The following is a 14,200-nucleotide window of genomic DNA, read 5'->3' as shown; positions in this document are numbered from 1 at the left end:
TTCAATGGAAGTTTCTCAGTCTTCCTCCACTCAACCCTTCAATGGCATCAATATAACTGACCACTCTTCTTTTTGAAGCATTCTCTCTCCCATGTCTCTCCTTCTTACTAGCCATTCTTTCTCAACCCACTTTGCGGATTCCTTCTACTCTAACCAAGTTCTAATTATTGGATTTTCTCAGATGTTGGTTCTGGATCCTTATGTCTGGGTAATCTCCTTTAGTCCCATTACTTAGAATACTACCTATGTGCTGATGACTTTCCAGCTGAGACCTCTCAATTACCATACTAACTGCATACAGGACATTTCCATTTAGATGTTTAATAAGCAACACAAACTCCGCATGTTCAAAAGTTATTTTATCCATCCATATAAACTCTCCTAAGGTGACCTCAGTAAATGGTAACCCAATCCACCCACTCATCTAAAAACTAAGGTCTCACACTTGAGTCTTTTCTATCATCTTCCCCACCCAATCATTAGCAAATCCTATAAATTCTACATTCAAAACAGATCTAGAAACTGCCCACTACTCTCCACCACCACCGTATCCAGGCCATCATCATTTATCAGCAGACTACTATAATAGCTACTTGCTGTTCACTTCCACTTTTGTCTATTTCATTTCAAATTAACAGAAACTGAACAGTGGCCCACACTTAAGGGAGATGCCAATAATTGCTTATTAAGACTTCAAGGCCTACAAACGCTAACTTATCACCTGTGATCTGCTTACTCCCTCTCTCCACCCCCAACTATATTCACTAGAGAGATACCAGAAGACACTCCATTCAACAAATGCTTAATACACTGATGAAGAGGACACCAGCAACTTTGGAAAAGATTTTAGTTACTTTCTCTATATGTCAGGATTGTTGGTAGAAAGAATGAGGTCACTGTTTTCAGTGTGGATGGAAAGATTCTAGGAAGAATCCAAGGGGCAGTTCTTACCACACAGTGTGCTCTATCAGGAGCTGGTAATCAGAATTGATCCTACCACAGAGCTCATTAGTACTGGTTAACTGACCATGTCCCAAGGACACAATTAAGTCAGCCCACTAAGGTACTACTTCAATAACTTATCTGTTCAACAAAGGTCTAATTTAAGCTACAGCAAGTGAGTTGGTCCCTCAAATCTTTTGCCAAGGCCTTGCTTCCTTTCCTGCTTCTAAAACAGTCGTTATTAGCTTTCTTAGCTACATTTTACTTTGAGAATTTGATAAAGATAACAGACTCTCTCCTCAGAAAAATGCATAACAGAAAATACTGCACTCAGTTCAAAGATTCCTGGAGGGCCTCCTGAAGAATGTACTCTCAGGTTGGACACCTGCCTGACTTCTCTATTGACCTCTTTCATCCACTGAAGGAAAAAATAACAATAATGATAATGTTCCTTGGTCATGCATTCTTTTCTAAATATTGTCCTCTCTCCTCCACCTCTCATTCAAGCTCTGTAAGAGTAGTCTAACCATTTTTATGGGGAGAGGGGTAAAAATGCACATATATGTACATGTCTGTAAATGCACAGAAGCTCTGGAAGGACATACAAAAAAACCCAATTAATAATAATTTCTTCTCAGGAAGAAGACGGCACATGAGAGGCTGGAGAGGGAGGGAGACTTTTTTATTGAGTATCCTTTCACCCTGTGTACAAATTACCTAATCAAATAATAAATCAAAATTTTAAAACTTTTAAATGAGCAGCTACATTTTGCTTCTAATTTCTCATTTCCCAGAAACTTTCTAGCATTTTAAGAAAGACTTCTGGTCCCTCAAAATTGGTTATAAAAGGTCATCAGATGCCTTCTAATTTGGAAATCCAATGGATACTACAAAGTCTTTATACTCCTTGATCTCGTCACGTCATTTAACAATAATTTTCTTTCCTAGGTTTTTAGAACACCACATTTTCTTAATTCTCCTAATACCTTTTTGAAAGTTCCTTCTTACTCTCCACAAGACTAATTTATTCATTTATTCACTACCAACAGTGTGGCAAGACACTTTTCTCCTATTTGGCCCTCTGTTAGGTGATCCTAAAAGTTATGACAATCTACAATGACAGGAGTTCTCAAAGCGTGACCTCAGAGTTCCTAGGCATGCACCAGGTCCTTTCAGAATTCCAACAAAACTTCTAACTTGGTCTTCTTCACCCCCTCCCCAAACTTGTTCTTCCTCTCCTATTCTTTATCGACCTTCACCCCAAGTGACTCAAGCCAAAACTGCAGCAGGCATGAACAGCTCTCTCTACAAACATCAGTACTTATACTTACTGATTTCTCTTGATTGGATCTCACACCTTTCCACACCTCCTGCTATAGCGTTAGTTGCCATCATTACTTTTCTAGCCAACAGCCCAACCACTTCCCTACTTCCAGTTTCACCTTTTCCCAAATCCATTCTCTACACTGCACCCACTCTATATCTAATACCCAATCTGATTCCCACTATCACCACCTGTTCACTTAAGTTTCTCAAACTGCAGATACTGCCCCCAAGATATATTAGCTCTCTACAAGAATTTTTATTATTTTGTTGAGGATAATTAAAACAAGCACATTCTATTTGGTTATATACCTAGGACATAGCCATATAGAACCCAAGGCTGTGTTTATAAAATCACAATAGCATACTACCATAAACCAAAGTAATTCATGAGAAATGAATAATGGGAGACTTATACAACTGATTCCAATTCAAGACAACATGATGCTCTTTATTTCCAAATGTATCAAATCTGTGTGAATAGAGAAATATGATGAAAGAACCGGGTCTTTCCAAGGTATTAGCAGCACTGACAAGCCAATCTAAAAAAATAACTTGTTCCATACCAATTCATATTGTGAGCATTTTATAAAATACATATGTCACATTAATGTTAGAGAACTTGGATATTATTAGTTTTTAGCTTTAATTTATACACATTTCAGTGTTAAGAACTAGAAACATAAGAAATTCAGTTTAATGTTTACACATCTGAAACACTGAAACAAAAGGAATTGCTAACAACAAAACCAAACTACGGGAGCTCCCAAAACATATTTTGCACCCAGAATCACTGTACTCTTTTTTATCCAATCCTAGTTTTTCCAATTACATTTTTAAAGAAACTTACCTTTTTAAGAACTTAGCTTCCTTTTTAAAATGTTGACAGTCATATCTCTGAAACCTTAAAACATCTCCCCTCTTTAAAAGATCAAAGCCTGGATGAATGCCTAAATACTTAGCTTTCAAAGCAAAGGTTTTGTTGTCTTATTTACATATTGAGAGGCATAGCTCTCAATATCACCACATAACTATTACTTCTCCCGTTGAGTAAGCTTTTAGAAAGCTGCTCATCACTTCAAACTCTATATTGATGACTCCCAAATCTTTGTCTAGTCTTTTTCCATCAACCTAATGGAGTATCTTCAGCAACCTACTTGACACACTTTATCAGCTAGAAAGATGGAGGTAGCAACTGGAAATAATTATGGTAGTGGCAAATGAGTAAGGCACAGTATGATCAAGAACGGAACAGATTTTCAGAGGAAGGTTAAGACTGAGACTGAGACAAGCAGGAACAGGTACTGCAAAAACAGCAAATATTAATCAAAAGACAATGCTCATTCCACTGTACCCTCTCATCCTAAAATAACTGCCACTTCGCAAAGATCTTCAAAAGGTATTTTTTCAACGATACCTTAAGTATTATGCACCCAGTAAACTCACTTTTGATATGAAATATATTTAAGATCTCAGTTTATAATCAGACATTATAAACCACAATTTAACCTGTTTCAAAGTTTATTTTGTTAATTACATTTCAAATTATTTCAAGGGTTTTTAAAAACCTCAAAAACAACACAATAATGCACTTCAGCCAAATTTATAACTATATAGCAAAACTAGCTAACATTCCTATTTACCAATTCATATCTCCCAGTGTTCTCCATACTGTATTATTTTTTAAAAAGATACAATACAGAATTAGCCATGAATACATTACATTTTCTGCTTCTATAGAGATATTCAATGTTGGCATTACTCCAAAAGACAGCCTATTTTTTATTTTAAAAGATTTTATTTATTTATTTGACAGAGAGAGAGACAGTGAGAGAGGGAACACAAGCAGGGGGAGTGGGAGAGGGAGAAGCAGGCTTCCCAATGAGGGGCTCGATCCCAGGGCTCTGGGATCATGACTTGAGCGAAGGCAAATGCTTAACAACTGAGCCACCCAGGAGCCCCAAGAGAGCTTATTTTTAAAACTGCAAAACTCCATTTTTGTGACTGCTTAATTAAAATAAAATCAGGTGCAAAAATAAGACTATGCCCCCCGCCCCAAATTCAGAGAGGAACTTCAGAAAACAATGACAATGAAAGGCACTTTCAAAATAATGCATGGTATATTAATTTATTCAATATTTATGACCACTATGAACTTCTGGAATGAGGTGGATATTAACTCAAACATGAAGCAAACATTTACTAAGTACCTACCGTGTGCTAGGCTTTGGACTACCTATACCACAAAAAAAAAAAAAGACATAGTCCTTGCCCTCATGGAGCGCACAGTCTAGTTGAAGCAGATGATCACAAATACAATGGCAAAGCACCAGGGAGGCATTATGGAAGAAGGGACTGGTTCTGCCTGGAGAATGCAGGGGCAGGCTTCACAGAGGTGGAGACAATGGAGCTGGGCCTTGGATGAGTAGGAGTTCACCAGATGGAGGGGAAGGGGGGAAGCGCATTCCAAGCAGAGGAAACAGCACATGAGCAAGCAGAATCTTGAAAGCACATGCCATGGTGCAGGATGATGAGCAGTCCAGCGCAGCTAGAGCATAAAGGTGCACACAAACTAAAGAGACGAATTAGTTTTTGGTTTTTAGTGAATCATAACTATCAGGAACATATCTTCATATTATATTTAGTGTAGTTTAACTGTGATTCTGAGAACAACAGGGCAGCTTGAAAGCATTCCACTCATTTTATAAATACTTGACCCCTTTTGATAGGTACCCAGCATTGTGGTTAGTTTTTTTTAAAAGGCAGTTTAAGAAAACTAAATCTTAATTTTGCTCTGTATATTTAAGAAGCAAAATCAACCTAAAATAAGGGTTTTCTTAAGCTGAATCACAGAGCTATACACACTACAGGTCCTCACTTTCTTTTGAGTTCCCTCTACCACCACTGTCTTTTACCCTTAACACCTTCATAGCTATCAACCCAAAGTAATCCCACTGTTAAGCAATAGAGAAAGCAATTTCAGTCTTCCGTTCCCACATTCCATCTATAAACAAGGTACCTGACGATGTCCCTATGGTAAATGGATGCATGGGAACCAATGCAACCGATGAAGAAACAATGTACTCTGACCCGCATACCAATTTTTGGAAATTAAACTATTATTAACAAACTATTAAGCTGAATTCTGAATAAAGAGAGATATGAAGCAGAGACCCAAATCCTTCAGGAAAAGTAAAAAGATAAAAAGGAAGAGATCTTAGGTCAAAAAATTTCCATGTACACTGGCCACCAAGCAACACTGTTCACCAAGGAAGCCTGGTGCTTAAGAAGGTGCAGCGGGGAAAGGAAAGGAACTCACATGGGTCAAATACTTTATTAGATGTTTTCATATAAATTCCTATTTACTCCTTGCAATAATGCGCAAGAGTTCACTACCTTAGTTTTACAAATGAGAGATCTGAGGCCATGTTAAAAAGAGTTATCCATGACTGCCTGAGCTAGTAAGTGGCAGAACCAATACATCAAACCACGCCGGCCTGGTTCCAAAGCCCATCCCATCCTACACACTGCCTCAGGGTTCCTAAAAGGAACACAGTACCCCCACGCAGCATGCGAGGTTGTATCAAGGTCATATATACCCTGGAAAGAAAAGCCCTTACTTTTCCCTCCCCTGTTTTCACACAGTCAGTGTGAAATGACAGTGGGCGCAATACACATAGATCTCTGAAATTTAGAGGAAGAAAAATTGAGACAAAATGGTTATGTAAGATTAGCTGCCCTTGCGGGGGATGGGGGGGCTTTCTTGGTAAAGATATTGGGTGCTCTGATACAATTAAATTACCATAATAATTCAAATGCTACTTGTTTAAATTCCTATACAATAAACCATCAGCAGCTCAATAAAAGTAAGAGCTAATGGAAAAATCTCCTATCGCAGTATTAGGATGAGAATATTACTGCTAAAAGTCATTATCCTCAACATCCTCAAAAGTCAAAATAAAAATTGCCCTTTTGCAAATCCTAATTCTGAAAACTGATAGGTAAGCATAAACTATGTGGTAAGGATACTTGCCACATTAAAATTTTGCCTCTTTGTGGGCAATAGGAACTATTTTAAGAAAAAAAAATATGAGACAATTAACATCAACACAGAAATCTTTTGTAAACAGTCCCAGTGGGCCAAAAATGTGTTGGCCTAGACAGATACTGAAATACTGTTTTCAACTGTGCACAATTTACTTATGCAAAGTACCACCAACTACCAGAAAATTAATCAGATTTGTAAGTCCAAATGCTTTGGGGGGGAGGCGGAGTGGGTGGGGGGAGACTGGGATGTTTAGACAGCCAAAATTCTAGTGACATAATTACAATGTAAGATACTTTGTGGAGAGCTTCTGAAATAGCATCCATATGTTCTAAGTAAATTCACCAACCTTATTTTGATTGAGAGGATCATTCCGCAGTCTCTGTTTGTTCTTCTGTAATTTACTAGGCATCATCTTTCCAGTTCTGAAGTCAAAACTGCTGAGGTCAACAGTATTTCCCAGGTACCTTGCCAACTGAGGTTTGCTTCTGAACTTCTTACCACTTGGACTAGAAGAAAGAGACATTCATTGTACAAAAGATAACAATGTTTTCCCCTAGATCTCTACATAAACCTTTCTTCACATCTTTCTACCCAATTGTTACCACACCACAATTTTACATGTTTATTTTTTTCCAAAGAAATGGCAAAGTTTTAAAATAATTTCATAACTTCCCTGTAAGAAGAGATAATGTATCCCCGAATATTACACTCCACTAGCTACACCACTGGAGTACATAACAGATGTTACTGCAGATTATCCCACCGGTCACTCAGCAGCCACGGACAGAATCCCCGTACAAACCGCACGCACAGCACAATACGCACACTGCAAATGTCTTCAACATTACAAACTTATTTCCAAACTGACTTTTGAAGTGTTTTTCTTTTTTGTAAGTATTACATATACACAATGTCAGCAGTGATCAGCACTTCAGAAAAAATTCTTCTGAAGCCAACAATCCTTATTAAAAACACACACACAAAAACACTTGGAATCCATGTATTCTTTGGGCTACTAATCTGAACTCACAACATTTACAACAGAAAAGAAAATGCTGAATTCTGACAATATTTAAATGCTCCCTAATGTAACTACTCAAAGGAGGAAATAAAGGCAAACATTTGCAAATGTGTTTGTATATTGCTGACATGAGTTTTATTAGCCAAACTCCTTATCAAGAATAACTTACTTCTCATAAGAAATATTGTTGAAGGAAAATTATAAAAGTGCCAGAATTATACAGAAAGCTAAACTAGTCTTTCCTAAAACTTTTTTTGCTATACGGCATTGATCTATAAGAAAATTTTTATAGGAAGAATGCCCCCGTCTTATGTAACAAATTTTCTGAGCCAAATATACTAAAAATCAACTGTTAAAGTCAGCATAGATATGGTACCAGAAGAAAACTGTAAGAATTCTAAAATATTTCTCCAAAAAGCCAACCTATCCTATTTAGAACTTAACCTTGTATGAACTGACCACAATAAAAGAAAAATAATTGAAGGGGAAGACAAAAGAGAATTCTGGCTGGGAAACCAAGCAATAAAATACTGCCCTGGAAGAGCAAAACTTCTCTCTGGGTCAAATCCAAACCAACACATAGCACTTTGTCACAAATTCTATCGTATTCTGCCACCAAAAGATGATCATATCAGCATTTTTTTCCCCCACAATCACATAATGTAAGTATTCCTGAAACACAATTCAAGTTCTAAAATTCAACCTACAGATGGAGGTAACAACCGACATTCTCAATGAGGTATCTCTCTAATGAGACATCTCATCAGTGCAATAAAAGCTGAACTTAAGAGTGGACTTAGTTTCAACAGACTAGTGTTCCAGAAGATGAAAATACTAAGGTAGCAACTTCTACCAAAAAGATAAGCACTATTATTTTTAAGGATATAGCTTAGAGACAACTAGAAAGTCATTTTTTAAGAAATCAATTGACTAATTTCTCAAACGAGCCCTGCAACGAGTCACTCCTTACGGAACAGTTGAAATGCCAGTTACCCACTGCAGCTGAACGCAGACCAGGGCCTCACTACAGCATTCCTCCTCAGAACAAACTCCTTAGGGATCAGTTTGACACTCCTCAAATTTAGGAAATCTAAATACTTAAGAACTCAGTTAAATAGCCATACTCATAAAATGTGACTGCCTAGTTTATGATCTAGATTAGCAATTTAATATGGCTTAAACTGTTCCTATATTTATTGATTTTAAAAAACAAATGGAAACTGAAAGGCCTGAGACACTCTACTGATAAACTAAATCAGCGATGAAGAAAGTGGAAATCAAGTTTTAACTATTAACATATCCCAAAAAAGGAATATCAAAGGGTTACCAGTCAGTTATTCATACCAAATTCACTGCCCTCTGTCATAAGATGGAATTCTACGAAGCATCTATACTGGATAGCTACAAGTACTCGTCCTACACACTGTGGCCTTCAGAACAGTGGTACAAGCCATTTTCTTCTCTGTAACTGCTACAGCTTGTGCTTGGTGCTTTAAGGAAAGTCAACCTGGCTGCCCCAGGAGATTTTAAACAAGGGACCTTCCTCCACACAGGATGAAGGTAAGCATATAGAAAAGCAAGGCCCAAGGGAATGGTTAAGTAAGGATTCTGTCCATCAGATATAAAATATTTGCACAGCACCAAAATGACCCTGGAAGTGGCAGGCGAAATAATGCTAGATGAACAAAAAGACTGCATGTCACTTAAGCTCCGGTCTTAACCCAGACTACGTTATCAGTCTGCCCTCTAAGATGGCTGCGGTAGGTTGCGGTCTCACACACACCAGAACTTAATGTGACTAAGCTTTTATTCTAAAAGCAGCAAACTAACTAACTAAATAAATAAATAAATAAAAGCAGCAAACTGTAACTTAGGAAAATTACTTTTTTTAAAAAAATTCCAGTAGACTAGTGAAGGATATTAGTCATTTTCAGTTTCTAACCAAAGTGATTACTTCTAATCCCAGTAATGAAATACTAATATTTCACTTTCAACCACAAAAAAAATTCCCTACCACCTGCCCCCAGATATGCCAGCCCTGAACCAACTTGTGATTTCACCTTTAACTTTTCCTACCCTCCAAATACCCTAAAGTAATGATTAAACTAAAATCAAAGACATGAATTTTTTTTATATAAGAACATTTCATCATTTGAACTGCCTTTGCTTTCATTTTGATTAAACTGTTTAAAGCACTTTTAAGCCTAACTCTGTCTTAGAGGTTTCTAACCACAGATTATGAAAAAGAAAGAAATTTTATTTGGCATCTGACTTTCAACTCTAAAAAAACTTCATTGAGACACCAGAAACTACTTAAATTGTGATCGTCTTAATTTAGTGGTATTCACATTTTATCACTCTATAAACTCACCTGTAATCATCATTCCCTGAGCTAGACAACTGTAACATGCCCTGCCAGTCTCCACATAAAAATTAATTCTTCTGAAAACCCGTTGCTTGCCTATGCAGCTGCACTCTGAAAACACTCCTCTAAAAGAGCAGAACCTCTTTGTCCATGTTACTTGGGTAACACGGATCATCATGACGTTTAGTCAAACATTATGAGGAGACCAGAGTCTGAGCAAACACAAGTATATCTTCAAACCAGTTTCTAACAGGATGAACTGTGGGGGTGGCAATAATCAGAGTACAATAAGGTGAAACTGGCCTATGAGTGACAAGGAGCACTGTGGACAGCAGATGGTACCTATATGGCTGAAGATCATGTTCAGAAGTGCATCACTTGCCAATAGTACTTTGTGAGGAATAATAATAACCTCCACACTAAAAATTCTCTAAACTACAGCACTGGAAAAGTTTTGAGAATAAAGAAACATCAACTTTCTATTGTTTTCTACTCCTTTAAATGTTAAAGCTTGGGTGCCTGGGTGGCTCAGTTGGTTAAGCGACTGCCTTCGGCTCAGGTCATGATCCTGGAGTCCCTGGATTGAGTCCCGCATCAGGCTCCCTGCTCGGCAGGGTGTCTGCTTCTCCCTCTGACCCTCCCCCCTCTCATGTGCTCTCTCTCTCTCAAATAAATAAATAAAATCTTTTAAAAATATATAAATAAATGTTAAAGCTTACTTGTTAGTTACAGAGTACATATTGAAAAAAAAAAAAAGATTTCTCTAACTTTGTCTCCACAAGTCAAGTTTTGGCTGAGACTAAGATCTGAAATTAAAATTAACTTTTTGTACTTCAGTACAAAAACATGAAATCAGAAAACTGCCAAATCAACTAATTCAAATAATATATGCCATTGCTTCAAAGCTGAATGCCATACACACAAAGACATCTACCTACAAATCATCCCCCTTCTCTAATTCCTCTCCTCCCAATCCTTGCATGCAGGCCTTTTCTAAAGTGACCCATCCTCAGCCCTCCTCTGCAGATTTTATCTCCTCTTGTCTTACTTATATTCTCCCATCTTCTATCAGTTACTAAATCCAGTTCCTTCATACTCACCTTTGAATCCATCCTTCCTTTCCATTGTTGTTGCCTAAATCAAGTCTTTATCACCTTGGGTCTAAATCACCAGGAGAGGCCAAGTGACTCTATTTGCTTGTCTCTGCATTCTCACCTATTCAAATTACTCTTCTTAAAACACCACTCTGACCACAGTTCCAATTTAAAAGCCTTCAATGACTTTAACCCATTAGCAAATGGGAGCCAAACATCTTAGCCCTACATGTAAGATCCTTTTTCATCTAGCCTCCTCCAAACCTTTAAACCCTACTTTCCCCTCCTCTTACCTAGTGACCTTTGGTTTATTCACTCTATTCTGAAAGGCTGAATGGTTTCCCTCTTCGGCCCTTTGCAAACCATACCTTTTACCTGATCTATAATGCATGACTCCAACCCTGATCCCAAGAGCCCAGAAATACCAATTCACATTATACTTCTTCCATAAAGCCTTCCCAGAATGAAGTAGTGGAATGTCTCCTTCCTCTGAACCATATAGCAATTGCTGCCAGTATCAGGTAAATAATCCTCTTGTATTCTAATTTTGAAATACTGAATTCTGCATGGTTATAAAACTTCTACAAGTTTAAGTGTTACCTTCACAAACAGCATACTGATGCAGTTATTTATGAATGAAATTATCTAATGTCAGATTTGCTTCAAAATAATGAAGGTTGAATCAGGGGTAGTGGATTGGGGTATGGAAGAAATAAGATTAACAATTGTTGAACTGGGTACTTGTACTTTCTTGTATGATTTTCTCTACTTTTATATATCTGTTTGAAAATTTCTATACTGAAATGTTTAGAACATAAACATTAAAGTATACAAACTGAATATATCCCCAGAAAACTGAAAAGTAGTTTTTTAAAAATATGGAGTTTGGGCAAATTTGAGCATTAAAGAATTTCCTTAGCAGTTGGGGGAGGAGTAGAGAATTATTTTTAAAGGTCATTAAGGAAAAAAATTATTTACAATTTGACTGCTGGTAAAATGTGACAGCATTCCACCTTTTCCCTTGGCATATATGTTTAAGGAATCACCAACACAATTTTAAATGGTATAAAAGACCTTAAATATAATTCAAATTCTGTACCAATCATTCTCATTCCATAAACCAGCATTTATGTAAAAAAAATTACATGCAAACAGTATATTACTGATAGCAAATTCTATTATCTCTATATCATATAAAAGCCAGGGTGATCCACTAAAAAATAAAAAAGTAATGAATGTAGAATTATACCTACTCTCATCCCACTCACTTTTTGAGAAAGGAAAAAGGAAAAACACTGGTTATTTTGGTTGAATTGGGGACTGGACACTTATGGAAATGTCAAAAATTAAATACATCTGGGAATTATTTCAAAATATAAAGGGGAATAGGGGGCTGAATATCGATGAAACAAGCTTGGCCAGGAGTTGATAATTGTTAAAACTGATTGATGAGCACATAGGAGATTCATTATACTTTTCTAACTACTTTTGCTCTTGCATGTGTTTGAATTTTTCCATAATAAAAAACAGGCAGGAAAAACAGACTGTATGTTGAAAAAAGAGCTACGGGAAAGACCTTTTTAAAGAGATGCATACATCACTGCATACATGTTAAAAAATAATTTTAAGGATATGCATCCTTGATCTCACCTATGGATTCTTTCAGTATAAAAAGAACAATAAAAGAACATAAACACATATACATACAGAATGGAAGGAAATATGTCAAAATCTTAACACTGATTCTCTTTAGGACTATAATGCTGATTGTCACTGCTTCTCTACACTCTTCCGTATTTTCCCAATTTTCCATACTGAACATGGGTTACCGGGCGCCTGGGTGGCTCAGTCGGTTAAGTACCTGCCCTTCAGCTCAGGTCATGATCCCAGAGTCCTGGGATCGAGCCCCATGTCAGGCTCCCTGCTCAGCGGGGAGCCTGCTTCTCCCTCTCCCCCTGCTGGTCCCCCTGCTTGTGCTCTCTGTTAAATAAATAAAATCTTAAAAAAAAAGAAAAAAAAACTGAGCATGGATTACTTTTATAATCAAGGGAAAAAATATTTCTAAAAACTCTGATGAACATATATACCCACCTAAGATCTGCCATCATCACATTTCAAAATCAAACAAAATATTTGTGAATCTCCACATAATTAACAAGCACATGTTTCTGTTTACGTTGGTTAATTAAGTGAAGGGAAAGAAACTACCACTGTATTGATCTATTGACCATCTACTACATGCCTAATGCCTTACATTGTACTTTAATCTCAAAAAATTCCATGAGGTAGACTTCTTACCTTTGATTTACATATAAGAAATCGGGGGTTTATATTATGGAAGCTTATTAATCTGTCCAAGTTAAAACAGTAAAGCAAGATTCAAGACTCAAGTTCCAATTTTCTGACTCAAAAGTCTCCATTCTTACTCTAAACCAGTGCAACAGAAGTGTGGTCTACTGACAAGATTACTGGTCTTCAAATAAGAATGGAGAAAAAGCATTTAGAAACTGCTATGGTAATCTGACAGGTAAGTTTATGACTGTAGGATCTAACAGTAAAAAGTTGCAATGTGTATTTTGCATGTCCATTTTTACATTATTTTTATTTTTTATTATAAACTACTTCCTACCAGATACCAAAGCAACTTCACAGTTATAGCACAAAGAAATAAAAAATTAGTTAAAAGTAGGTAGAAATATATTATCCTCTCATGATGATACAAAAGCAATTTTTGATGGTAGATGTTTAAAGCAAAGGATAAAAGGATTTTTTTTAATATGAAAAGGGAAATCAAAAGCCCTACTATAGGGGCACCTGGGTGGCTCAGTCGTTAAGCGTCTGCCTTCGGCTTGGGTCATGATCCCAGGGTCCTGGGATCGAGCCCCATATTGGGCTCCCTGCTCCTTAGGAAGCCTGCTTCTCCCTCTCCCACTCCCCCTGCTTGTGTTCCCTCTCTCGCTGTGTCTCTCTCTGTCAAATAAATAAATAAAATCTTTAAAAAAAAAAAAAAAAAAAAGCCCTACTATAGATCTACTGTACCCCTCCTATAGGTCTAAAAATCTACATATAATATATACACAAACATTAAGCAAACATACAAGTCTAAAGAAAAATATGAACATTTACTTCAGCTATTCAAAATCTCCACACCTAGTATAGTACAAGACAGGATGCTGGGTACAGCAGGAGACACAAGACCACCTCTATAGTGCAGGCCTATTTACAGCCAGCACTAACCAGAAGTTTCTTGGACCATTCAATAGGAAAATGTATTAACTACTTGCTTCATTCAGCAAGCAATTCTTAAGAGCTTTCCACATAGCAGGGACTGTGGTGGATACTAGAGATTTAAAAATGAATCAGGCTCAGCCACTGACCTTGAGGTTAAGAATCTGGTGGTCAACAAG

At 37.0% G+C, this 14,200-nt stretch overlaps 1 protein-coding gene across 1 annotated transcript in view; it reads right to left on the bottom strand.

Annotated features, from left to right (window-relative positions):
* The window catches only part of MBD2 (methyl-CpG binding domain protein 2), a 63,923-nt gene that overhangs the window by 41,404 nt on the left and 8,319 nt on the right, over positions 1–14,200 (bottom strand). Inside the window, exon 2 of the mRNA XM_036091045.2 lies at positions 6,660–6,819. Coding sequence (XP_035946938.2) covers positions 6,660–6,819 — 160 coding nt within the window. The remainder of the gene's footprint in view (positions 1–6,659; positions 6,820–14,200) is intronic.

This window comes from Halichoerus grypus, chromosome 13, assembly GCF_964656455.1.
Source record: "Halichoerus grypus chromosome 13, mHalGry1.hap1.1, whole genome shotgun sequence".
Lineage (NCBI taxonomy): Eukaryota > Metazoa > Chordata > Mammalia > Carnivora > Phocidae > Halichoerus > Halichoerus grypus.
This window is presented reverse-complemented; position numbering and strand designations above follow the sequence as displayed.